The sequence below is a fragment of the Seriola lalandi genome, unplaced genomic scaffold (assembly GCF_002814215.2).
Source record: "Seriola lalandi dorsalis isolate HSWRI2012SDOR001 ecotype SW California unplaced genomic scaffold, Sedor1 jcf7180002054469, whole genome shotgun sequence".
Classification (NCBI taxonomy): Eukaryota; Metazoa; Chordata; class Actinopteri; order Carangiformes; family Carangidae; genus Seriola; species Seriola lalandi.
Genome location: NW_019525022.1, coordinates 392,684 through 418,633, shown reverse-complemented (window position 1 = coordinate 418,633; position 25,950 = coordinate 392,684). Strand labels below are relative to the sequence as shown.

At 40.3% G+C, this 25,950-nt stretch overlaps 1 protein-coding gene across 4 annotated transcripts; it reads left to right on the top strand.

Annotated features, from left to right (window-relative positions):
• Positions 1-23,481, top strand: dennd2da (DENN/MADD domain containing 2Da). Of its 4 annotated transcripts, none has more exons than XM_023411511.2 (17): positions 1-159; positions 4,857-4,923; positions 5,028-5,114; positions 5,325-5,390; positions 11,394-11,441; positions 11,931-12,026; positions 14,659-14,834; positions 15,966-16,078; positions 16,932-17,001; positions 17,087-17,164; positions 19,502-19,642; positions 21,172-21,320; positions 21,669-21,840; positions 21,988-22,038; positions 22,151-22,232; positions 22,318-22,566; positions 23,154-23,481. In XM_023411511.2, exons 1-17 carry the CDS (start codon positions 142-144, stop codon positions 23,219-23,221), a joined length of 1,731 nt encoding a protein of 576 aa, XP_023267279.1. In that variant the 5' UTR covers positions 1-141; the 3' UTR covers positions 23,222-23,481. The 4 variants fall into 4 exon arrangements, with proteins under 4 accessions (XP_023267279.1, XP_023267278.1, XP_023267280.1 ...); XM_023411510.2 differs by having other exon boundaries at positions 1-162; XM_023411512.2 differs by lacking the exons at positions 1-159; positions 4,857-4,923; positions 5,028-5,114; positions 5,325-5,390 and adding an exon at positions 6,635-6,845.
• Positions 23,482-25,950: the final 2,469 nt, after the last annotated feature.

Here is a 25,950-nt window from a genome sequence, read left to right as displayed (position 1 = left end):
CACGAGGTGACTGCACAGGCCGGGAGAGTCTTTAGCCTGTACTTACTGATGAAGAACTAAATCAAAGTAGTGTCAAAACCAGCACATGACAGTGGATCCAGTGGCTTAATACACTTCTTTCATCTGCTCAGCCAAGACAAGATGTCACAGCAAGCAAAGGTGGTGAGTGTGTTCTACGCTTTTTGTGTTTTGAATTTGAAGCTGCATTATTTGTTTGAATATGCTTGTAACATGACACTTGCATGCTGACTTTGCAAAAGACCGACTGAATTCAGAAGATTAGGGCGCACTACGACAGTCAGTGGCAATTAGTTAACCAGAACAAAACTCTGCAGTGAAATGTAAAGAGATTAACGGGAAAACATTAGAGAAACTGACATTTCCTGTGAATATCACATGACAGGAGGAATAGAGAACTTTCTTCTTGACAATCTCACTTTTACTTCCTGTGATTTCACACCATTTTGATGTTAATTCTGGGGTGTTGGGTGGTGCGCGGGGGGCGGGTGGGGAGTTGTATGTTTACAGAAAAAATATTGGTATACTGTAAAACAGAGGTTGCCTCTCAGTGAAATTACCCTAAAAAAACTATTCTACTCAACTAGCAGCTCCTGCAACTTCCTGTGCACCTGTCTCAGCTAGAAAACTCTGCAATTAAACGACAGTTTGTTTAAGTGTTGCAAAATCTAGAACTGATTACAAACCACACACTAAACACCGTTAATTGTGTTATAAAACCAGTTCTATCACTTCACTTTAAAAGGTTTTTCTATCCACCAGAGTAGTTACAGTTACATCAGACTGTCATTGTGTAAGTGAAACAAAAACACACAGTTTGATTACAGAGCAGGTGCAGATGCTGCTTCTCCCACTTTCACTTTCTCAGGATTATATTGATAATCTCGACACTGGGAGCGGAGCTATTGTTTGAAACCCAAGACCAGAATATTCACACATTGTCCTTGTGTCACTTCTGGGTGGAATTATAGTGAAAATAATAACTGTATTAAACAACTGTACTTAAGTACAGGTCTGTATTTTACTTGCTTTATTATTGTTTCCATTTCCAGCTACTTTTTACTTCTGCTCCGCAGCATTTTTTCTAACAGCTGCAAAAAGTTAATTTACATATTTTGCTGATTATTTTTCATCTAAACTATCTGCAGCTTTTATTAGGAAAAGATCAAGTAGGAATATTTCAACTTATTTTGATTCAACTGAACTAATTTCAAAATTTCTTACAATCATTTTTTCATAATTCTAGCAGCGCAAACTGCCTTATTCTGTTGTTTCAAGATATAGATACTGGTCTGGAGTACTGGGACCTTTCCCGGTGGCCTGGGTTGTTTTGGACCAGTGATAATATAGTGAGCAGCAGTGAGTTGACAAACCTTAGTCCTGGGCCACACCTCTTAGCTCACCTTCACCTGACGCGACCTCGCTGAGCTACTGAGGCCCACACGTGTCCAAACTGCCAGCGTTGCTTCCTGCTTCTTTACAATGAGTGTGTCTTTGATAATGGCCATCAGTAAAATAATGTAAACATGTAGCCACCACTTTCTCCATTAAGAACATGCAATTGCTAAAATGGTTAAAAAATATATTTTTATTTGAACATATATTTTCATCTTTGTTGGTCAGTCCCAGATGTTTGGGATCTGGATAATGTCTGAATCTCCCTGAGCTGTACGAAAGCAACTGGACGTTTCACTTCTCATCTGAAAGGCTTCAGTTCTAACTGGCTGCTGGGGAGTTCCAGGTGTTTCACCTCCTGTGTGGTTGAGATCACACTTTAGCCGTAAGTGTCACCTAAGCCATGGTGTGGTCGGGTGTTCAGTTGTCTGGGGAGGGATCTCAAGACTCGAGACCACCTCCTCTGTTTAGTGACAGTCGATCCAGTTTGACGTAGATGGCTTCTTTCACTCCTCTTTCAAACCACCGGTCCTCTCTGGACAAAATGAGTGTCCCTTGGATGTAGCCCTCTCGTGTGTTTGTGCCATGCACTTGTGAAGTGGTTGTTTTGTTTCCGCAGTGTACAGGTCTCTGTACTGTGGACACTACATCGCTCTGCTTATGTCTGGGTGTTTTGTCCTCAGGGTGGACAGGGCAAAGTTTTTCAGATATTCCAGCAATGTAAGGAATTACATTGTTGTTCTGTTTATCGTTGTTGTCTGCTCTGCATCTTCCTAACTATCTTGATCTTAACCACACTTTTTCAGTGCCACCCTGATGTGTTTTTGTTCCTCCCACCTCTGTCCTCGTTGACACACTCAGAGCCCGATGGCATAGGGTTTTGATAACCTCCACCACATGCTCTGGTGAGTGGTGAGAATCAAGAGAGTGTCAAAAATAAAAGTGCTCATTTTCAGAAAAATGGAGGCTGTGAGTGTTTCATGGTATTTACTACACCACTGGCAGCTGTCTGCTTTGCCAGGTTGGGAATGAAGAGTGGAACACACTGCAACTGAAAGCTTCGCACTTTATAATTCATTTAAATTAAGAAAACTCAAAACTTTTCTGCCCAATGAAGGTGCTGTACAGCATGTCAGCGGTAATACCCTCCTGCTGTAGAGATGAACTAAAGAAGTCATAAACGTGTATCTCTTGTGCACAAACGACATTGCGTATTGTGTTCACAGGCGTGGTCATTGTAAGTGCCGTCTGTTGTTCGAAGTGAATGATTAGCCAGAGGAAGGACGTGTGTGTACAGGCCTCAAAGCATCTCGACAACCGCTCACCTGAGGCCTCAAATAACATCAGCATGTCAGTGGTCTGATGTGCTGTTTGAGAGACAACAGGGGGATCTGGGTTCATTTCAATTCTCTATATACCGAGTTCGGGAGTGGTCTTATTCTAGTGCTATTGTCTGTTTTGGGGCGTGGGGGAGTTAGTGTCGAGTGTGCATTATGTGACACAGTATGACACAGTGTCTTTTTTATAACCTACCACTGAGAGGCCCAAACCTGACTTGAACAAGTATTTGAACATTTAGGGAAATATACTTGTGCAGAGCTGGAGGCAGGATGTCGTTAGCCTAACTCAGTATTTAGATTGAAAGCAGCAGGAAACAGGTAGCTTTGCTCTGTCCAAAGTTCAGTCTGATGCCTCTGAAGCATCATGTTTGTTTAATCCAAACACAAACAATGTAAAAGTGACAATGTGTGGTTTTAGGTGGAGCTGTGCACCGGAACAATTTCTTGACAAGGAGCAGCCAACCTGCAGTAACTGTGCAGGGCTTAGTAAAGTCTTTTCACAGTGAGGTTGTCAGGTTTGACCCATTATGTCTGTACAGAGGCCAAAAACAAAGCCTGAACTCACCAACCATAACTGACAATCTGTCCCAAAGCTGGGTGAATGGAAACACTGTTGTTTGTCAAGAAGTGACTCTAATATGAAACTCTCCCTCAAACCACAAATTGTCGTTTTTACATTTTAATTTGTGGATAGATCATATGAAAAAAGATAGCAGTGATCTTTAGAGGTGTTGGTGTAATTTTGAACTTTTGTCAGTGCTCGTGTTTAACAGACAAACTGTTGTCAGCATTCTTATATACCATCATCTAAAGTAATAAAACAAAAGAGTAGTGGGGGGGTGAAGCTGGGAATGGCGGGGACCGGCTGGAGATGAAGGGAGCAGTGGATGTGTGGGGAGCGAAGGATAAATGAAGGCAGGCACTGGTATTTTCGACATAAAGAGACACAGGTTAGGAGACGAGCTGGAAGATAACAACTGATTAACACAAGAAAGTTTTACTGTAGAGACGAGAGCATAGCTACTGCTGAGTAGACTGAACAATCTGGCGATGAGTGGTTGAGCAGCCAGGGTTCTACTGAGGGGTCCGAAAGCCTGAGACCACTGTAGGTGGTGCTCTTTGCTTTGGTTTCCTCCTCTGCACATGGTCACTACTCAGTTTCTCTTTAATTTATTCAAAACAAACGAGAAGCATATAACTCATCACTTCCTGTTCCAGAGGATTTTTCATACAGGAAAGATCAATGACTCAATAGCAAATGTTAAAGGTGTTAAATTCTTACTAATGGTGTTAAAGGAAACTGAAATATGTCATTTCTAACAATAAAAACAGAAAGCAGACACAGTTTAATACTTTAACCAACTAATATTACAAACACTGTTATGCTTTACTAATCCTGTTCAGTGTGTATCAGTGACTTGGGCTTGACACTGACGTGAGTTTTAAAGGCCACAGCGGAGCAAACAAGCTATTAAAGCAAAGTAAAGACTAGACAGTTTGAGACTGTACATATGGTCTGATAAGCTCAGACAAATATACTGTTTACATAAAATACCTTTTGACAGTCTGAGTAACTACTACAAAAGATAAGTGGGAAACGTACAGTATTACATTTAAACAATGTTGGAGAAGTTACTTTGAAAGCATAGGTCTGCAAGCTGATTACTTAACACTTGAAGAAGTTGAACTACAGCAAACCTACGCTTTTCAGTTTTTGTGTAAAAGTGCCGCTCAGTGTCCAATATGCATGAAATGTACAGAACTTTGGTGTGTTACAGGAAACTGAACGCCCAAGTTTTGGTGTTAATCAGACAGAACAATGTAAAGATACGGCACCACTTCCTGTGTATGAGTAAAAGTCTTTCCTTTATCCCAATATGACTCTGCATTTTGGGGCACTATGGATCCCACTGGCCACAACTGAGCCAGTTTTCCAGCAGAACAATAAAAATAATGATCTCTTCAAAAACAATATGTTCCTTTCACCTTTGGTGCACCTCAGTGCTCGGGTCCTAATAGAATATTTTACTATTTTTACTAATATTTTATATTTTTATTAGTTTCTGGACTGACAAAAATCTTTATTTCTTTCTTCTCTCTCAGAATGTGGAGAAAAAACTGTCTCAAAACACAAGGAGGAGTTTCAACTTCTCATCTCTCCGGATTAAAAGTAAGATGGTGGATCATATTAAACACATCCACAGAGATGTAAAATGAACCTTTCCTTGACAGATAATTCTTTCATTACTGCATTTCAATGTGAATTTCCTACAGAAAGGCCCAACAGTTATGCAGAGGGTGCATTTCAACAGCGGAGAGGATTGCTGTCTTTTTCATCAGTCCGAGAGACATCAAGAAAGGGTAAATAACAACAGACAGTACTTTCATAATTCTCATTCGGTCAGCTTCTTTTACTTTGTTAAATCTTCCAAAGAGATGACAGTAATCACAGAAATACTCATACAATAACATGACAGATCAGTTTGTTCCCTCAGGGACAACACCAACAGTTTTCAATGCAAACCCTGTACACCTCAGGATCTTCATTTTGTTTTTGCATTGCAATCCTAGAGTGGGACCCAGATGAAGATGGTTCCTCACAACTACACAGTACTCTGGACCAGATGAAGAGGACAGGTATGCTACGACGTACCATGAACATTAAGAGGACATGTCAAAGTGTGGCAAACTAAATGGTCCATATTATTTCCTAAAGAAGAGCACTGAAGTCGCACTTAGCGGATCAGCTGTTTCATTCATGTTTCACTATCACTGGCCCAATCCCAATGTTCCCCCTAAAGCCTGAACCTTAACAGACTTAACTGACTTCACCTGGTAAGTTATTGAGCGTGTGAGTCTACAAATGTTTCCGGGCTTCCGTTACCATGGTAACCCCATGTTCAACATCACAACACTGTGAACTTTGGGTAATTCCCTGAGTCAAAGCCTGCAGAAATGCAAACTTTTAGAAAGTGTGCATAAAGGGCTCAAAATGTCTGCTAGAGAGCCCTCAAGCAGCTGATGATTTGACACTTGGACAGTCCTAAACCCTCATGGATTCAGCTGCTTGGCTGCCAGCAGATTAGTAAAATCTAATTATATTCATACAGGTGTGAGCTCAGCTATTAAAACCTGATACTTTAAGCTATTAAGGTGTGTTCAGACAGAACCCTAAGGGAAAGTCTGCTTTGCATTCTGTCTTAAAACACCTTTACTCTGCTGAAATTGATGCTTAAACTAAAATTTAATATTCATGCATTGGTTGGGTTGAGGGTTAGTTCTCCAGCAGAATCAGCAGAAAGCTTCCCAGGTAGCAGAGCCTTTTTTTTTTTTTGTCAAATCTAACTCTATCATCATTTGTCATAAATGCTTTGATATATAGTCAAATGTGCTGTGGTGCTGAGCAGCTTGTTCCTTGGAAATCCGGATGTGATTAGCCTTGGGAAGAGTCACAGAGCACCTCACATGGTGAAGTTTGTTGAAGTGGGGTTAAAGTAAAAGTTAAGCTCTCTGACATTTAACGGGTTCCTACGAAGATAAAAGCTTTTCTGGCCAATTCACAACTCAGCCAAGTCACTGGCTGCTTGTTGTTTCAAGGTTACTTGAAACACTAAATCATGTCTTATTTCTGCTGGTATTGTCCTCTATGAGCACTTTTAACACAAGTTAACTATCAGAACTGGAGTGCTTACTGGGAAGTTTGCTGTGCCTGTCTAATTATTTTCAACTTAACGTGACTGACCTGCTTTTGTTTACTGGCAGCAAACCAGGTTCCCTATTACAAACAATCGACGCTGAACTTGTAAAACAGCAGTCAGTGCTCCGTTTTTCGCACATGACTTGAACGCAGCACAGGAGAGCTCCGCTGTGGTTTGCTCACAGCCGTGGCAGAGATGTTTCAGCCTTGGATGCACGCGGAGCGGCAGTGAGCGCGAGAGTCAGGATGAAATTTATGTGCCGGAATGGAGCCGACAAAGTGCCGCAGTTGTGTTACTGAGTGTACTCAGAGGAATACAGTGTGCCTGTGGAGTTAAGCAGCAATGAGTGAAACGGTGACGAGGAGGAGAAAAGGACCTTTAAAGAACAGATGGAGTGAGTACAGCTTACACCGCCGAGGTCACTGTCATTTATTTTACTGATGGGTTCACCTGATGTTCAGACATAAATCCCGCGCGACAACAGTAGTCTGTTACATGTGGATAAAAAACTCTGACGTTATTTGTTTTGCTGTTTGCGGTTGTTTTTATCAACAAACACGGACAGTTGTTTTACCTGTCAGAACGTGCGCTGATACTTGTGTCGAACAGGTTTGTGCCCACTTTTATATCCGGGTCTGTGGTCCACCACCTCAGCTAGACTTCTGACTACATTAGTAAACTAACAACCCTCTTCTCTATGTTTTTCTAGTTAAATATTTGGGACTAAATATCATAAAGTGCAGCCTGGTTGAAATATTGAACATGTCGAACTGAATAAAGTACTTCAATGATTTGTTATGTAGAGCGGCATTAAATTTTGCTTATTTTAAAATGCAGTTTAGTTTGTTGTTTCCTTTGGTGGCAGGTGGATATTGGAAGATAAATTAGTGTTATACCCCAATAAACCAGCATTTTAACAATGTAATCCAAAATCAGACGTTTGGCATGTTTCCTAACTTGAACCCTTCATACCTATTACCTTGTCCTTTAGCTTAGTCCATCAACTCTTAGCTATTTAATGGGTTCAGTTGTGTCAAAAATATCTCTCTTTATACAGTCAGTTCGAAACACTGGTGCGATCAAGCCATCTTTCATATTTTACATCAAAGAGTAAAGTCAAAAGCTAAAAACTGCTATTTTTGGATCAAACTGGACAGATAAACACATAAGGGACATATTTCGTTTTGAATAAACAGGTTTCAGGTACTTGAATATAAAAAGACAAGAACAGGATTCAGGTAGTTTTGGTTGGCCTTAGACACTGTGCAGTTTCTTTCCTTATTTGACAGCATGGTGTTGTAACATGTTCAGGAGCCTCAGGGTGTGAAGCTGTTTAACAGGACTGTTATTTACACCCACATCAGTGCTGAGCAGCAGCAGCAGCACCACCAGGCAGGAGCATGTAAGCAAACGAAAAGGCTGCTCCGTAATTATCCATGACAAGAGTTAAAAGTGATACTACAATCTAATGTAGTTTTTGTGTTCCACTGCAGCTAACTGATTGCAAAGTTATGCAACTGCAAGGCGATGGGTGAGCAACCACATCCACTGGCGTCAAGTGCAAACACCTTGTTCTGTCAGCAGAGGTTATGTATTGTAGCTTAAGTAAAGGCTGTCGGGAGCCAGACTAAAATTGAAACCAGGACAAAGTTTAGTGTGAGTTTTTTTTTCTTTTTTTTTTATTGGTCTGCTCCAGCTGTAGGTCATCTAGGATACATTCAGTGGAAATCACTCCTAATGTTCAGTATGTGCTCTTTTTAAGTTAACAAGTACACTACTGCTCAAAAGTTTTAGAACATTTTAAGAGATTTAAGCAGTTCATGTCCCGGGAATTAACTCAAATGTTACAAAGCTAAGGTTAAGAAAAAAAAAATCCTTTTTCAGGAATTAAGAAATTACAGCTTTCCTGCAGCAATTGAAGTAAATGAAGCATAGGAAGTTAATGCTCAGGGGGTAGAGCGGGTCGTCCAGTTATCAGAGAATCAGTGGTTTGATCCCCAGCTCCTCCAGCCTCCATGTCAAAGTGTCCTTCGGTAAGATATTGAACCCCACACTTGCCCCTGATGTATCATGAATGTGTGAGTCCGTGTGATAGAAAAGTGCAGTATGAATGTGTGAGTGAATGAGTGAATGTGTCTTGTAGTGTAAAGCGCTTTGAGTGGTCGATCAGAGTAGGAAGATGCTACACGTGCAGTCCATTTACCATTTAGCATTACAGTTTCTACAGGTCCAATCACAAAAGTTGATGCAACAACTTTTGTTGATGTCTGTACTAAGGCGGTGCTACGTGTTCCTATACCCTCTGGGGCTGTACTGCAGGAAGTAGAACTATTTACTGTGGTCAGAATGGAGAGAAAAAGGGAAGTAACAAAGAAGACGGACTGGTTAGGCAGGTGTTCATCATACAGCAAGATAATGAGCCACAACAGGATGAACTGGACATAAGGTGAAAGAAAAGCAAACGTGCAAGTGACACACATTAGTTGGAACTTTAGCAACAGTGTTGGGACGAACTTTCTGAACAATAGTTGATTTCCATCGAAGAAATAACAATATTTGATCTATGCTTTAAAGGTGGAGTAAGTGATTGTGATCCAATACACTTTTTTGTCAAATTCAGTCGATGTCCCCTCGCCATCTGCCAGCTGTCCACTGTGTGTGCTGAAAACAAATCTGATGTTAAGATAATCTGGGACGAACATCAGTATCAACCAATGTCTAGGACCGGATATCTCCTGTGATTGTTGGGAGGGGAGAATCAGGACCAAAACTCCTGTTGTCTGGGCCACATACTGCATTAACCGCAACATCCCCGATTTGGCTTGGAACTATTTTGCATGTCATCCTCTTCTCTCTCTCCCTCTCTCTCTCTCTCTCTCCCTCTCTCTCTCTCTCTCTCCCTCTCTCTCCCTCTCTAAATAGATAATTTTTTTTTTTTATATTGAGTAATAACTTACTTTTGATACTTCTGAGCCCCAAACATGAGACATCTTAGAATTTCTGAGCAACACCAGATCTGCTCACTTTCACTTTTACTCGGGCCAACTTCCAGCATGGTATTTCTTTTGCTTTCTCTTGCTGCAGTGACATTTTCAGAGTTGTGACTTGTGGTATTTCCTTGTTTTTAATACCAGTCCATCACTAAACTCCATTTCCAAGTGAGGTTACGTGTCTGAAAGTTAAGGTAAAGGTTTTTTTCCTAACATAGTCATTCACTGAAGCCTGACGTGAATTGCAATTTCTGAATAGTGTTTACCATATTTTTCCTACTGCTGTTTATTTACCATCTGTAAGTTGAGATAGGTTTTCCCTGTAGAAACCTGTTTTATCCCACATGACCTGAACGCAGCACAACTGTGAAAATTCTTTCCTCAAGAGTCTGAAGTAAACAAATGATTCAGCAGACTGTTAGACTGTCAGACAACAGGGAGATGTTATTGATGGTTGCTTTAGTACATTGTGATTACCAATGTAAATAAATAAGATTATATTCTACAACAGGCTGTGTGTCTGGGATAACTGATAACTGAAGTAAGCCTGCTTACTCAAGCCGGTGTTTCATAAAGCAGGTTTATATCAGTCTGACCTTCCAGACAAGTCTAGTCCTGGTCAAGCTAGTTTGCAGGCTTAGCTTCACCTCAGACTTAACCAGCATTACAATGAATCTGCCTGACCGACACGCAGCACTCTGCACTTAGTTCCCCTCAAAGGACCTTTACCACAGTTTATTTTCAGCTTCAGTTATTACTAACTTGACATTCAAAATTCAGACCTTTGTCTATTTCAAGTATCTGGCCACTATTCCAGACCACTCTTTCTCTGTTCTCCCAAATGCTCTGCAAACATTTGCTTTAGGCTACTTGGCTGCTTAAAGTAAAGCTAATGAGTAACTTGTGGCCACATCCTGATTGTGAAAGTACTAAAATAATGTGTAGTATTCTCACCATCTGCTCTCATTTTAATTGTAAACAAAATGAAAGTAAAGAAATGTGACATTCAGCAGGTATTTCAACACTGTTTCCATCACATGACCTCTATTATGTCTCATGCCCTTCTGACAGGCCTCCTTTGTGCACAGTGAAACCCTTACAGATGGTCCAGAATGCAGCAGCCCTGTCTGTCCACTACAAATCAACCTCCACTGGCTACACATGGGTGCCTGAATCAAATTCAAATCACTAATGCTGCCTTCAGAGTGACTTCTGGGCCTGCTCCCATCTATGCGTACTCAATTATACATCCTTATGCTCCTGTGCAGTCGTGATCAGGAAGTGTAGCCACAGTATCAAAGTCCCATCCAAACACGAGTCAGTCCCAGATATTAATCATGATGTCACATTCCTGTTTTATAGCATCAAATAGCTTATTAAAACTGAACTTACCAGAAAAATAAACAGGTGAACAAACATCAGCATGAAAAGAACTAACTAAAATGACAAAAACTATATTTGGGAAAAAATGTATTTGATGTATACTTGTTGTATACTTGATGTTTTAGTTTGGCCCATGTCCCAACAGCTAACGTGGAATTAGCAGAAGTAAATGCTTTACTGCTGACGCTGCACCGCCTGTCAATCTCATGCTCCATCCTACCCTCATGTTGTTTTCCTGATGGTGATTGTTTAAGCAGAGCTCCATTTGTTAGGCAGAATTTCTTTGCCTCAGTTTCGATATATATATATATATATATATATATATATATATATATATGTTTTTTTTTTTTTTACCATGTACCGATTCACTCCAGTTTCTCTTAGTAAAGTTGTAGTGCCGCACTTGTGTAGCAAGCTTCAATTTAATAAGCAAGGTTTAAGTTTGTTTGTGGCATGCCATATCATGATGGCAGCCATGGTAAAAGTCCTAATCTTTCCCAGTGAATCAGGAATGGAAAGAGGCTGTCTCACAGCTGTTTATTCATTAAATCTTTATCTATGTTATACAGGTGAGCAGCCCAGAGGTAACCTCATCTCTGACATGGCTGAGAAAGATAGTAAGTACAGTCACTGGAGTCCAACAATTTTCTCAATTATTCACTTTCCTTTTGACTGAGAAGATAAGATTTTCCGTTTTTTTGTTAAACTGGATAGTCAAATATAGGTTTGTCATTTTACATCTAATCAGTCCTGGAGGATTACTCCATCAAACTGTCCTGTCCTATTAATACTCTTCACCTATAGGCTTGAAACATGGGTCTGAAGTTTGTAGCTGTTACAGTCGCTTTCAATGGCACATCTAAGTCAAAGAAGGTGTCAAAACATCCATTTCTGCAGCATAATCCACTTCTCTGTGCTTGATCTATATGCTCAGTATGGATGTTGGTGACATAGTTCTGACCCAACTGTGTCACTTGGCTCCAACCTGAGACTTGAGTCTAATCAACCAGAATACTGCAGGACGTTCAAACCAGCAGAGGGACATTGGGGAAGCTGATGTTGTTGTGTGAGGGTTTCAATAATGAGCAGCCTGTTTTGTTTTTCAGGTGCCATCCCATCAAGTGAAGATGAAGGTGGACGACAAGGGGCCCTCAAGAGGTTCAGTGCCATGTGGTCCTCCTTCCGCAAAGGCAAAAGAGATAGTGAGTATTACGTTGCAGAAAAATGGTTCAGGTTTTTGAAAGAGTTGGGGCTGGGCATTTGGTGAAGTTGTGATTAAAGGTCACATGACCACTGATATTTTCTGCTGTTGTGAACAGATACTTAACAGACCTTTTCCAAAAAGCTTCTGTAAGCTGTTGAGTGCTGCTGCAGACACTGGGTGCTTTCAACATGGCTTCTTGTTTCCCTCACTTGCATCTCTTCCAGGAAGTGCTGGTTAAATGACTTGTTATGATAGCTAGAACACAGGTTTTAGGCGAGGTGTGTGGCGCACCTTTTCAGGGGTTGGTAAGGAAGGAGAGACATGTACTGTATGAAGTGAAAGGGACAGGTGCACGCCTGTATTCTGAAACAACAGGAAGTTAGTAATGGTGATTTGACTGCTGATTTGTCTGCTTATCAACAGAGTCAGCTGTTGTTGAAGCAGCAGCAGCGTCATACAGCTAAAACCTTTAGCGCCTGATGACTGTGATTAGCATCAAAAATGGCAGCGTCAAATCTTAACACACATGCACTTTGGATGCTGCTATTCATCTTCTCATGGGTAAATCTACCCTGTTGAAATTATGCAATAAATCACTGTTTCTCAAACTTTTTCAGCACAAGGACTTAACCATGAAAATAAAACTCACAGGGCGACCTTATATCCGAATGGTTAGGGCTCATACCACATGGGCCGGCCGGACAATTTCCTGCGTGTCATTCCCCTGTTCTCTCCCTGAAAATAAATAAATAACACTCATGGACCACCTTACTCCCTAAACATCCCCAAAACCAGCAAGACCTACTACTTTAGTAGTATTGTAGAGAGCTTGTCACCTGGGACAGAGTCAATCATGGTGACTACTTTACAAGTAAAACTTAACACTTGCCTGTTGTCTCCGTTGTGTCGGAGGCTTCTTTTGATTTGATTTTATTTGACCCAGTCTTAAGCCAGGTCCACAATCTTGTCCATTGTCAATGTTTGATAGTCATTTGGCTGCTGATAAATGGTGAAACTTAGCTCATTCCCAGGGCAGGTTAATCATTACCTTCATCCACATTTCCTTTCACACTGATTATTTTTGATGTAAAACATAACCTGTAAACTGATGTAGCTACATGAGTAGACAGTGTCGCAAAACACTGGGTTACACTGAAGTCCAACAACACAACAGCCAATTAAAATAATAATTTTACAATTAATATGAGTTGATTTAATATTGAAAACAACACATATACAATACACACTACCAGGCTTGTGTGGTCACTTGCAGGCAGTTTGAGAAACACTAAATTTAAAACATGATATTTTAACAAATTTACTCACTGAACACTCTTTGAGAAAAGCTCATAGTCTGTATATAAAGATGGATGTAGCCTCCGTGACGTCACCCATAGGTTTCTAAAGAGCTGCTTTGAAGTCCAAAGTGGGCTGCTCCGCTGTCGCCATCTTGGCAGTGCCCCACTCCGCATAACTGCAGTGTAATCGAAAAATGGGCAGACAGGTGGGGTGGGTGTGGAGCTGAGACTTCTGTTCATGCATACGCTCACCCACCTGCCACTCACAGTGACCACGCCCTCAATCATACATAACTTTAAACCTTAATAAAATTTAAGTAGTTGAATTATATAAAAATTCATTTCTGTACAGTTGAAATGAAGGAGGAAATTGGCAATAGAGAGCAAAACCACTGTAAAGGAACTGCAGTTTTCGGCCCCGGAGGTTTCTGCTTGGAAAGACTGCAATAGGGTAATAATAATAATTCATATTACATTTAGCAGCTATGCAGCTCATTTTACTGTCCCATCAGATCAGCTGACCAAATTAACAATCACTGAACATATTCTTTTAAAAGACACAGCTGTGGTTCTTCAGTATTTTCAATTAACAGGATCCTGTATTGAGCTGAGTGTTAGCTACCACCTTCAGAGAGTCACCTCAGAGGAACAGGTTTTTCAGGTGGAACAAATCCAAACAAGACAAAGTAAGACAAAATAAGTGTAATAATCATCAAATTTAACATTAGTCAACATCAAGTCTTCATACATGTAGGTGTGGTCAGTTTTGCACCAGTAGGTCTACAACAAACAGGGACACTAGGCTGTCAAGCTAAGAAAAAGCTCTGTGCTGCTGGGCTTTTATTTGAAACAAAAAGGGAGGAATGCAGCAGAGAACACATGAGCAGGCTGGCGGACTGTGAAGGACACAGGATGAAGCTGAGCAGTTGACGAATGGACTCTGAACAGAGCAGGAGAGAGGGTAGTTAGAGTACCCCAATACCCCCTTATGACAAAGCTAAAACAGCATTTTAAAAATGTATTAAAAACTAAAACCGAAATATCACATTGACATAGATATTCAGAGACTTTCCTATGACACTTGAATTTAGCTCAGGTTCCTCCATTTTCTCTTGATCGTCTCTGAGATGTTTCTGACTGGAGTGATCAATGTTTTCTGTCTCTGCTGCAGGGAGTGTGAGTCAGTGTTTGAAGGCATGGCTCTGCTGTGATATGAGCCGTCATAGGTCAACAACAAAGTGTTGATCTAATGAGGCCTGTGAACATTTCCGTCTGGACAACAGCAGTAACCCTGCATGTTAAAGCACAATGTATTTGGACATTTCTTTGTAGGAGTCAAAGACCCGGAGCCTTCGGAGTCACCGGGCCCAGCAGAGGCAGACAACACATCCAGGCAGCACCGCTATGTCAGCGGTCAATACTTCTTTGAGTATCTGGTGGTGGTCAGCCTCAAGAAGACCAGGGATGGCAGCAGCTATGAGCCTCAGATCACCTACCAGTTTCCCAAGGTCAGTAACCCTCTACACTGTATACAGGCTTGAACTACAACAAACAACATTAGATGAAGAGTTTGTTTCTCAGATTTTAATATTAAATATATAACTTAATAATTTCACATTCACATCAATAGTGTTGCAGGAATGAACCCTAGTTTGCATTCATATAACCAATGACCCAAGTGACACAAAGATGAGGCTACATCCACACCACTACGTCTCTTTTGCTGCGTTTACGCCTGGAATTTGGAAGCGCTGCAGACTCCGTTTTAGTTTGAAAACTCCAGGATTGTGCTCAGTTGTGAAACCGAGACCTTTGGATACAATGACACCCACTATTACTTCCTGATTGAGTCTTATCAGCCTGCCTTTGCCTCGTTCGCAGTATTTTCTGCAACTAATCAATGGCGGAGTAGACAATCTGCTTCCTGTTTACACCCGCAGACTCATGCCCAGTGTACGTGAATGATCATGTGATATGCGTTTTCAGGTGTGTCAGTGTGGACGGAGATTATTTCTGATACAGAACTAAAACGGTCGTCTGGATGGACGTTTTAAAGTGAAAACATAGCAGTGTGGACGTAGCCAATCATTACCACTCAGTAGTTCAATTTCAGTTTCATTTCTGACTAAACTGCATTAATTATAGAAATGGATTTATTAGTTTTTGATGCTGAACCGTTTCAGGGTCTGTTTTAAGGTGCACAGTCACAGTAACTACATTTCAAACCTACAGGAAGTTTTTCTGTTGCTACAAAGATTCTTATACGGCAATTTTGACTGTTGTAATACTGCTTGTCTCCATAATGTGCAGCAAATAAAAGAGAAGATTGCATGCTGATCTAAACTTTACAGGACACCAAATTTATTAGTGTTAATTAATGTGTGATAATTCAGTCCAAAAATAACCAAACTCTCAGCTCATTAGACCAAATAATTTTCTCAAGATGTTTAAAGAAAATAAAATCAGATACAGACACTTGAAGGTTTCAGTCTGTTACCACTGTGAAGCAGGAAGTCAAGAGATGTTATTGTTATGTAGCGTGTGTAGGTTTTTTTTTTTTAAAGAGCAGAGGTGTGTGTGTGTCTGTGTGTGTCTGTGTGTGTGTGTGTGTGTGTGTGTGTGTGTGTGTGTGTTTTCAGAGAGATGGGATGGTGAGATATCAGAAGGAGGAGGAGGAGAAGACGCTGAAGGCAATCACTCTGTTTTGTTTCCCAGAGGGCATCAACTGGGCTCCTCTGACAGAATACCACAGGTACAGCTGTTTGATCCCGAGGCAAATTCCATATTTTGTTGAATCCAAACCCTGCAGCAGATATTGAAGACAGTGAGCCATTGAAAATTAGACTTTCTTTAAATATTAATGCTCTGTTAAATAAAAAAAGTAAACAATAATTTTGTCTTGTGTAAAAGTCTATGCACCTAAATCCATCAGGACTAAATACTCACTTTACTCACGAAATATGACTTTTTGCAAACACTTCTTGTAGCTGCTCAGTCTCTCTGTTCAGGACTGAGAGATTTTCAGCCTCTTTCTGTAGATCACCTCAGGCTCCGGCTCACACAGCAGGTTTAACGTGTCCCCACAACCTCATTGAGGTTAAGGTCAGGAGTCTGTGAGTGGATTTCACTTTCATTTTCTCGACTGACTGCAGAACGGCTCCTGATATTTAGTGGAATCCATTCTTCTCACTATCTGTGCAGTGTTTCCCGTATCACTGACTGCCATGCAACCCCAAACCACAATATTTCCGTCCCCCATGCTCAACAGCTGACAAACGCTGCTCCTTTTTCTCTCCAAACACACCTTTGGTGATCGTGGCTAAAGAGCTCAGTTTTAACTTCACCTGTTCACAGCACTTGTTTCCAAAACCACTCTGGCGTATCTTCACTTCCACAGGTCTCCTTAACTTAATGGCATTTCAGACTGGAAATTTCAAGCTGGAAGCACTTTGATATCTTTTTATAGCAGTTAGCTTCATGCAGGGGTTTTCTTTACAAAATTTACTCACTTCAAATATCAGCAAAATAAATCTCTTGCTCAGGACACCCAAACTCCTGTATACAACTTTACATCAGTGTAATGATTTTTCCTCTTCTGTTTGCAGTGAGACCTTCTCCTTTGTTCTGACTGAGGTTGATGGCAGCAGAAGAAACGGATACTGCAGGAGGTTACTGGTCAGTGTTTAGTCTGAAACCGTCAGCGTGTCATCATTTTCTAGCGCTCATTAAATATTCTCTATTTTTACCCTCCGACCTGCAGCCTGGAGGGAAAGGAGCTCGCCCACCTGAGGCGTACTGCATCATCAGCAGCCTGGCGTGTTTCGGCCTCTTCTCCAAGGTGAGTCAACCGAACAAAAGAAGGAAACATCATGAGTGTCAGTTTATTTCTTAATGTGGCTGTAATCAGCTGTACTTCTCTAAATACAGAAGAGAATTGTGTTAGGAGCTGGTTCAGTCATTCTGAACTGTGTGTGAGTTCTGTTCTTGATCTTGATATGTGCCTGGTTCAGTATGTGGTGAGTTAGACTTTACCACATTGTGGGAAGTGGAAGGTCATGAACACTCAACACAGACCCAGTTTGGTTTGGTAAATATGATTACTCTTTGGGGGAGGAGCAAAATTCTCTTGAATATTACAGAAGACCAGTGAAAAGAAGTGACTGGAGATGCCGCATGTCTGTCTGCTCCCTCCCCAGGCAAACAGTATCCTGTAGTTAAAGCTGTTCCATGTAGGACTTCGACCGAAACATGAGGGTGTATAAATGTCACAAGTCCAAGACAAAGTTGTTTGTGTTCCCTGAGTGAGAAAACTCTTTCCTGTCTTCGGCCTTTATCTGACAGTCTCTGTTTTTACAATGAGCTCAGCCTGTGCTAATGATTCGGGTCATTCACTAAATAATATGTGGAAATACTTTTACTGTATCACTGACAGAGACTGCAGGGGAGATGAATGCTACAGGGTACAGGATGTGGTGGCTCTGTGTCTGCGTGTTGTGCAGCTCAGAAACGGGTGGTGACAGTATAACAGTGTTTTGTTAAAAGGATCTGGTGCATGGACTTTGAAGCTGGTCCCATGTCTTACCTGCAGTTGAGAGCCATCAGAGCTCGGCTCCTGCAGGAAACATTCACTGACTTGCTGGGTTGAACATAGTGAAGCTGCCGGCTGTCAAAGCTCATACACAGTACACTGTACATGCTCCGTTGCTGTGACCTGCCTATTGCATTGTTTGTGTGTCACACCCTGAGCTCGTTGCATTGTTTATATGGCCATATTGAGTTCATATACTGCCCCTCCCATTCTGCACCTGAAAGAGGAAATAAAGACGGGTGGTTTTTAGTTGATGTTTTTGCAACTTTGGATTCCTTGTTCTGTACAAAACCTTTATATCTATAGAAAAAAAAAAAACATTTCTACATGAACAGGGAGTTATTAAGTCACTCTGTCAGTTAGTGTCATCAGCATCATGCTGTAACCAATGCTGTTCAGATGTAACTGGAGAGCAGGCATTAAGTATTAATATTAACACATTGTAGCTGCAGGGCAAGTGTGCAGTTAGCAACAGCGACAGTAGCTTGAGTTGTCAGGTAGGTTGTTCCAAACATCCTGGAGAACCTGCCTTAGTCCCTTGTTCCTCTGGTTGTCCTGCAGAATGAATCTGGTATCTGGAGAAGAATAAACATCTCAAGTGCCTTAGACCTTACAGAGAAAGAGTCCGATATCAGTACAGTAGTACTACCGCCATATGTACTGATTTGTACCTACAGTATTGGTGTGTTGTATGTAAGAGCAGCTCTGTGTTGACTTAATATTAACAGAACTATAAGTGTGTCAAGGGCGTCTTGCCTGCTGATTACTAACTAGGAGACACACCTGTGTCAGGTGCTTTTGTGTTTGTTTAGTTGTATGAGTCACTTGCTAAAATGCAGCCTGGAGCTCAATGATAGCAAAGCGTTGATTTGAAAAAATGACTGTGCGGACTAATATTTTATATCTGGTATTTGTATATTCAGTATGTTTGAATTTGGCAAATAAATATTTAAATAAATGATTCAGTATTTCTCCACCATGATTTGATTCCTGGCAGTGTTAAAAAAAGTCCTTAGACTGTTTAATGTTTGGAAATAACATTTTCAGAGAATATAACTGAACACTGAACTGAATAAATAAAATCCTGCTCTCAACCAGCTCAGACTTCACTACAGTCTAACAGTAAAACAGTGCTGCCTTGATACTGTATCTCTCCTTCGTGTTAAAAACATAAGCTGAAGTTGAACCCTTTTAATTCAGAAGGAGCCTTACATGTATCTCTATTAGTAATTGTGTACATTATTGTAATTCTATGACACCTCTGTAAGGCCCACCAACATCTTATATGGTGACAGTGTTCTCAGCAGACTGATTAGTGTGGCTGTCGCTGCACTGATGGAGCCGGCGGTGTGGAAATAAATTGTTGTAGTACTGGTAATACCACCTCCCAATGTTTTCTCAGTCTTATTTGAACAGTAACTTGTGGTAAAGTTAAGAAAGGAGCACATTACCCCACTGCTTGAGAGACTACCTGTATCTTTTAGAGTACACTTTAAAATAAAGTCCTCGAAATTTAATTAAGAATGAGTTGGGTTATTACTATTTATTTATACAGCATCATGACTGTGATCTCCTATGTGTGTGCAGATATTTGATGAGGTGGAGAAGCGGCGGCAGAAATCCATGGCTATGATCTACCCATTCATGCAGAAGCTGCGGGAGGCCCCATTCCCAGCTCCGGGAAACACTGTGGAGATTAAGAGCTTCATTCCTGAGTCGGGCACTGAGGTCAGACCAAAACCCCTCCTTCATGCTCTGAACAGTCCACTTAAAGTTTTTGTGTTACAATAAAAAACCATGCAGATGTCTTGGTGGCAGCTGATCTCAATTTGATGGGGTGTAAATCAGAGTTTTTTCAAATTTCAGAATAGCTCAGTTTTACTGTAGTTTACAGTCAGTTTCAATAACATTGTTCTCACAAAGTTATTTGTCTAAAAAGCCGTTAGATGATCCGACAGGTTGGAAACAACCCTCTGGGTCAGTCAAACTTATCTGGAGGAGAAAATGATGATAAACCATCACAGTTTATAGACCCACCTCCTGCTTAAACATGGACATGCCACACTTACCATTGTAATATATAATATATATTGAATATCACAAAACTTTCCGCCTAATGCGATACTTTTCATAATATCAGTTTTTTGGGGGATTTTGTTTTTGTTTTGTTTTATGCAGTTTTGCATAGTCTCCCCTGCTGCCAAGTCCGGCCCTCATTTCACTGCTGTGTTTACTTTACATTGTACATTGGCATTTGACAAATATAACTTTGAACCGCTGTGTAGTGGCAGCATCGCTTCTACCTGAAACATAAAATACAACAATATAATTATATTATAAAACCCACTAGACAGGATACATATAGTATATCTCAGAGATTTCAGGCAGCCTAAAATAATGTGTGAAAATGGGATTACTTCCTCCACAGTAATTTGTGTGTCCCAACATTGACCGGTTGCCTGGGACTTCAGCCAAGCTGCATCAAGGAAGTATGACTTCGTTCAGTGACACAAGAGGAAAACATTGAGCTAGTAAAATTAAAGTAACAACTGTAGACGGGACTAGTTCCAAAGAACTGTGCTGGTGGAGAGTTCCCCAGCTCTTCAGAACTGATAAACATGGATGCAGAGGCCGTCGTGTCATTACTCATTCTCCTCTATTCCTCTGAAATGTGGTGGAGTAGACCGTAGAGAAAAGGCTTAAAGAACAAAAAAATAAAAAACACTCACACAAACCTACACACAGAGTGTGTAGTGCAGTGCAACCCAGTGACACATGAGATCCTCCAGGTGGGTGTGTTTATGTGGAGTTGTGTCTAAACCTGTCCTTCGTTACCCAACCTTTACCTCCCTTCTCCCAACAGGCCACATACCATGTTTCAACAGCTCTCAGTCATCTCAAGTATTCACTGATTCTGGCCATTGTTTGTGCTACAATACACTGCTAATGTGACCAGCCCTCAGGTTGAAAGAAGGACAAGGAGATGGTTCTGTGTACTGACTCCGTAGAGTCTTGTTCATAATGGTAGTAACTGTGTTGCTCTAATTACGTACAATAATGTAATGTGGAAGAATAGATCATGAAATACCACTAAAATGAATTGTAGCTCATCCCTTCCTTTAGAACTAAACAAGGCTGAAGTGCCTTCACAAACAGTGGCGTGTAGTCAGAGCTGAAAGTCGGTGACATGTCATTTGAGTGATGACAGGCTGGTACCACTGTTGATATTATTTGTGACAGTGGTTACTCTCCACTAGATCATCAGTCTGACCCGTCCACTGGATTCCTGGCTCGAACACGTCAACTTCGCCAAGCTTTTCAGCTGCCTGACAGATGACGAGGTGTTACTGGTGTTTGCTGCTGCTGTCCTGGAGAGACGGATCGTTTTCATCGCTGATGAACTGGGGTAATACATAGTTACTTACACACTCACATAGAAAAAGACATTGAGATATACTTTTTATAAATAACATCAGTGTTGGCATCAAAGGAAATCATCTTCTAAGATGGCTACCAAAGATTTGTAATGCTAGACTGCAGTCACGGGTTCCTGATGAGTCGGTCAACAGAAAAATAATTACAAAAAATTTTGATAATTGATTTTGATTTGAATTGTCGTCCATCAAACACAAATGTTTTCAAACATTTTTCTCAAAGCTGATGATTGTTTGACCATTTGGATTTTGTTCTGCTGTATTCTGATTGGTTTGAATATGGCTACTGCTCTGATGTCAGATCTCTTGTCTCTCTGCAGCACGTTATCCCAGGTCATTCATGCAGTAGCAGCCCTCCTTTACCCCTTCACCTGGCAGCACACCTTCATCTCCATTGTTCCGGAAATCCTGATCGATGTAGTGATGGCACCCACCCCCTACCTGCTGGGAGTCCAGAAACGCCTGCTGGACGAGGTCACCGACCAGAGTGATGTGAGTTATCACTGAGAACACAGCAAAACATCTTAAAAGCAACCATAACTTGGTTTGATTTGTACAAAGGCAGGTTTTGTGTCTTTTTAGTGAATTCATGTTGGAGTGACCTCCTCCCTCTGCCCCTTTCTTCTCCCTGTAACACAGCTGCTGGTGGTCGACTTGTCTGAGGATAAAACGAAGACCTTCATTGTTTCAGTAAGTGTTTTATCAACAAAAATGTGGTAAATCTTTTGGTTATCACTTATTATTTTGAACTTCACAGGAAACAAACATTTTGTCAAAGTTCAAATTTCAAAATATTTTTCAGATTGGTGATGAAGAATCTATTCTGCCCCCGAAGCTCCAAACTGAAATACGAGAGGTACTAAGTACAAGACAAAACAAATCAAGTGAGTGAATTGCAACCAAAGTCAAACACAAGTGTAACAGTTAGTTAGTTCCATCATCACAAATGTTTTCTGTCCTTTCTTTCAGCGGTGGAGGAGCTGAACCGGGTGGTGTCGGAAGCCTTCCTGCAGTTCTTTGTTAAAACAGTCGGCCATTACAGCTCTTATGTGAAATACAGCCATGCAGGAGGGCAGGGGGTGTTTGAAAAGAAAAGGTTCTACAAGGCCATTGATTCCAAGACTACTCGACACTTTGTCAAGAGGTTCATCCAGACACAGATGTTTGACCTGTTTATCCAGGAGGTGGAGCAGCAGCAGCCTGGACGACAGCCGTCAGGTGAGGATTGTGAGCAGCTTGTGAACAGCCCAGTAAACAAAAAATAAACAATTCGATTTTTTGGGTTAACATTTTCATGTCTCTCTGTCAGAGCCAATTAAACCAGCATTGTAACATCTGATCTCATTATTTCTGGTATAAGGAAATGATGCTAAAAGCCAAAACTGTCCCTACAGCTCCATTGATTAGAGGGACGACAGATCTTATAATTACGAGATCTGAATCTCATCATTTTGAAATCAGGTTTTTTTCTCCTTATGTGAGTGTAATGTGCATCTGTAGGAGAATAGCATTAGGAATAGGAGAGTAGCATTAAAGCTACTAAAGGCCACTGCTCCTTGCTAGCATCCAACCCCCAACAGCTGGCATGTGTAAAATCACTCATTTGAAAAACTAACTTTTACAGTGTAGGTCTACACAAAAAAAACCACCAATTTAAGTAAATCAACTCACCCTTATTAACTAACTCAGTCTGGCCAATGTATATTGTCTAGTTATCACATTTCATATTTAATTAAGTTACGGAGTCTTGTAACTTAAGCTCTTGTTGGAACAACTGATTTATGATCCTGTTCTCTGTCCTGCAGGAATATTTCACAAAAAGATCCTTGAATACCAAGAGAAGAAGAAAAGTGATAAGACAAAGAAACACTAGCTCTCAGGGTACCTGGGTGTGTATAAAGGAGTGCATACGAGAATATGTGAATGTTGTGTGTTTTATGTCCTGTGTCAGTTTGGTTTTAAGTATGTGTGTAACAATGTGTGAATTACTGTATGGCTATCTTGCTGCTACTCTGTGAAACACTGGCAAATTGACAGACTTCAGATCCACGTGTTGGTCCTCAGCCTGTGGCTAAAGTGTGTCGCTGATGAGCAGGAAAATCATTTCAAATAAAGACTAGTTTTCTAAATCCACGCACCTGCAGTCTCTGATTTTTAGGCAGCAAGGCCCCAATGGCTGGTCGCCTTTTGTCCATTTTGGTTTATATCTATATATCTGTCTAATTTTCTTTTACAATCTTTCTTTTCTCACTCTCTTTCTTTATTTGTGACTGACAAGTGATTTAGAATCTAAAAAGTAGGAAATAGAGCTGAGCAGTCCAGTTCTCTCTCAAAAGATTTATAAGTGGTTCCCAACCTGTGAGCTAGGGCCCACTGGTGGACTGTGAATGTATTGCAAGTGGGCATGCAAGTAATTTGCAAAACAGTACGATTTTTGTGAAAAGATTAAAAAAAAAATTAAAAAATATATATATACTGTATATAAATGTTTTTAAATGAAATTATCCATAAAAACATTAAACATGTTTAAAAACTCCTTTCATTGTTTTTTGGGGGGGTTTTTTTGTCACTGTTGAAGGACGCCCACATTTAAACATTTCTATCATTTTTGTTGTTGATAAAAGCCAACATAGAATGTCTTGTGATTAATTACAAATTCAGGAAAAACTTCAATGTGTTGTGATTTCTATACTGTGCGTGTTGCTACTGTTAGAATTCATACCAGACACGCTCCGTAAAAACCATCAACAAAGCAAAGCTTCATAAAAAACTTTATTTCACATTAAAACTACATTAATTTCAACAACTTACATCACTGGAGACGTGTACAAAAGAATGTAAGGAATCTACTCTCCTCAAACCATGACTGAGAAAATGGTTTGTGGAAGTTAAAGTTAAAGATGTTCTGGTTAAACTGGTGGGAAATGCGGCTCCCATGCATCTCAGTCGAAGAAGGGAAATATATAGAATTTCTCCAGATGTAATGGATTTCATAGAAGGTGAACATGTTAGCTACAGTATCTGATTCCCAATGACTGAAGAGCCACACTTTAGGCCAATGTCCAATGTTAATGTCACATCAAATTATTTGTAAGTGTGATGTAAAGTTCAATGACAAAGGATGGCTGTCCAACTGTTTTTTTTATTTCTGAGCCACAAATATTTCAACTACAGGCGCTTTTTTGATTAAAAGTTTAACAATTTCCAAATGTCATTACAAAGTGTAAATAATATAATTTGGATGAATTGTGTTTAATTATGACAGTCAAGCCTCCCATGTGTGATTACTACTACAGAAAACATGAAGATAATATCCCCATTCATTTTTCTGACCCATACATGTCCTCACATTTTTGTAATGTGAAATTAAACGTTGATATATCGTCCCATCCCTAGATGTAATCGATGGTGACTGTTGATTTCTGACAGAGGAAGATAAGTCTTTCAGTTATGTTTGAAAGTTGATGAGTTTGGTTACACAGTCTAACATCTTCTCAAATTTCTCAGGTTTTGATGTAATAGCTGAGTTCTGTTAAAATCTGAAACAATCAAAAAGAGAAGATTTATGTTTGAAAATGGCATTCAGTATGCTTCCAACTTTTTTATGTTTGTCTTCTATTTTGTGTTTCATATGATGTCAACTCCGTCAGTTGAGAAGTCACCTCTGTCAGATGGATTTTTTCTGTTATATTCATCAAATATATGTTCAGAATGATTTATAAATGAGTTTATGTCAATAAAAAGTTTATAAGGTACATCTAATGTTTGTTCTTTGTGTTAAAAATAATATTATATGTAGTTTATCACAAACACAAATAACATTTTCAATGGAAATTGTACGTCGGCAACATTATGATGGTTTTTATTTCTTGGATGAAAAGATATCGAACTTTTTGATTATACAGATAAGTAAATAATCTTGTATTTAATATAACAAACATTAAACATCTCCTGCATGTTTTATATTATAATACTATGACATTTTGTGTGCCTGAAGGAGTTGAAAAAATTCAAGCCCTCAGCTGCAAAAAGTGCAATTTAAGAAAAAAATATATCAATGGGAAATTGGCCTGTTACAGGATTTAATAGCCAAGATTTTAATCTTTTACAATATATTTTCCCAGCAAAATTAGAGAATAAAAATCAGAATCCCCAAAAAATAAGGTTTTGTCCCAGTTCTCAAGAATCACTGAGCTATAATTTGGGCATTACAGTAGATTGAGGAGGTGAAGCCAAGTCGTGCAGCCATATGTTCAGATTTGGCCTTGGTCCTGGTGACAATGCAAGATAGGAGCCCAGTACAAAGAAGCAACAGCTCTGTGGCTGAAAGAGTAGTAAAATGAAAAGTGTCATCATCACTTTGCTGTACAGAGCCATGTAAACAGAGAACATTGTTATTTAGGGAGAGAGAAGACAAACTGTAGTTATGACAAGACCGAGGCTGGGGCACTGTGGACTGGCATGGGACTTGGCAAAGATTGGCAAGCATGAAGATGAGGTGTGTGGACCGTGCAAGAAACAACAAACTGAAACACCTACTCGAGGAATGCAAATGTTACATGAAACAAAGAGAAAGGCTTCATGCTGCAGCATCAGGCCTAG

Coding starts and splice junctions, on each gene's coding strand:
- dennd2da (XM_023411510.2), top strand. CDS start 142: ATGTCACAGCAAGCAAAGGTG. Junction 4,924..5,027: donor CTCATCTCTCCGGATTAAAA/GTAAGATGGTGG, acceptor AATTTCCTACAG/AAAGGCCCAACAGTTATGCA. Junction 11,442..11,930: donor TGACATGGCTGAGAAAGATA/GTAAGTACAGTC, acceptor TTTGTTTTTCAG/GTGCCATCCCATCAAGTGAA.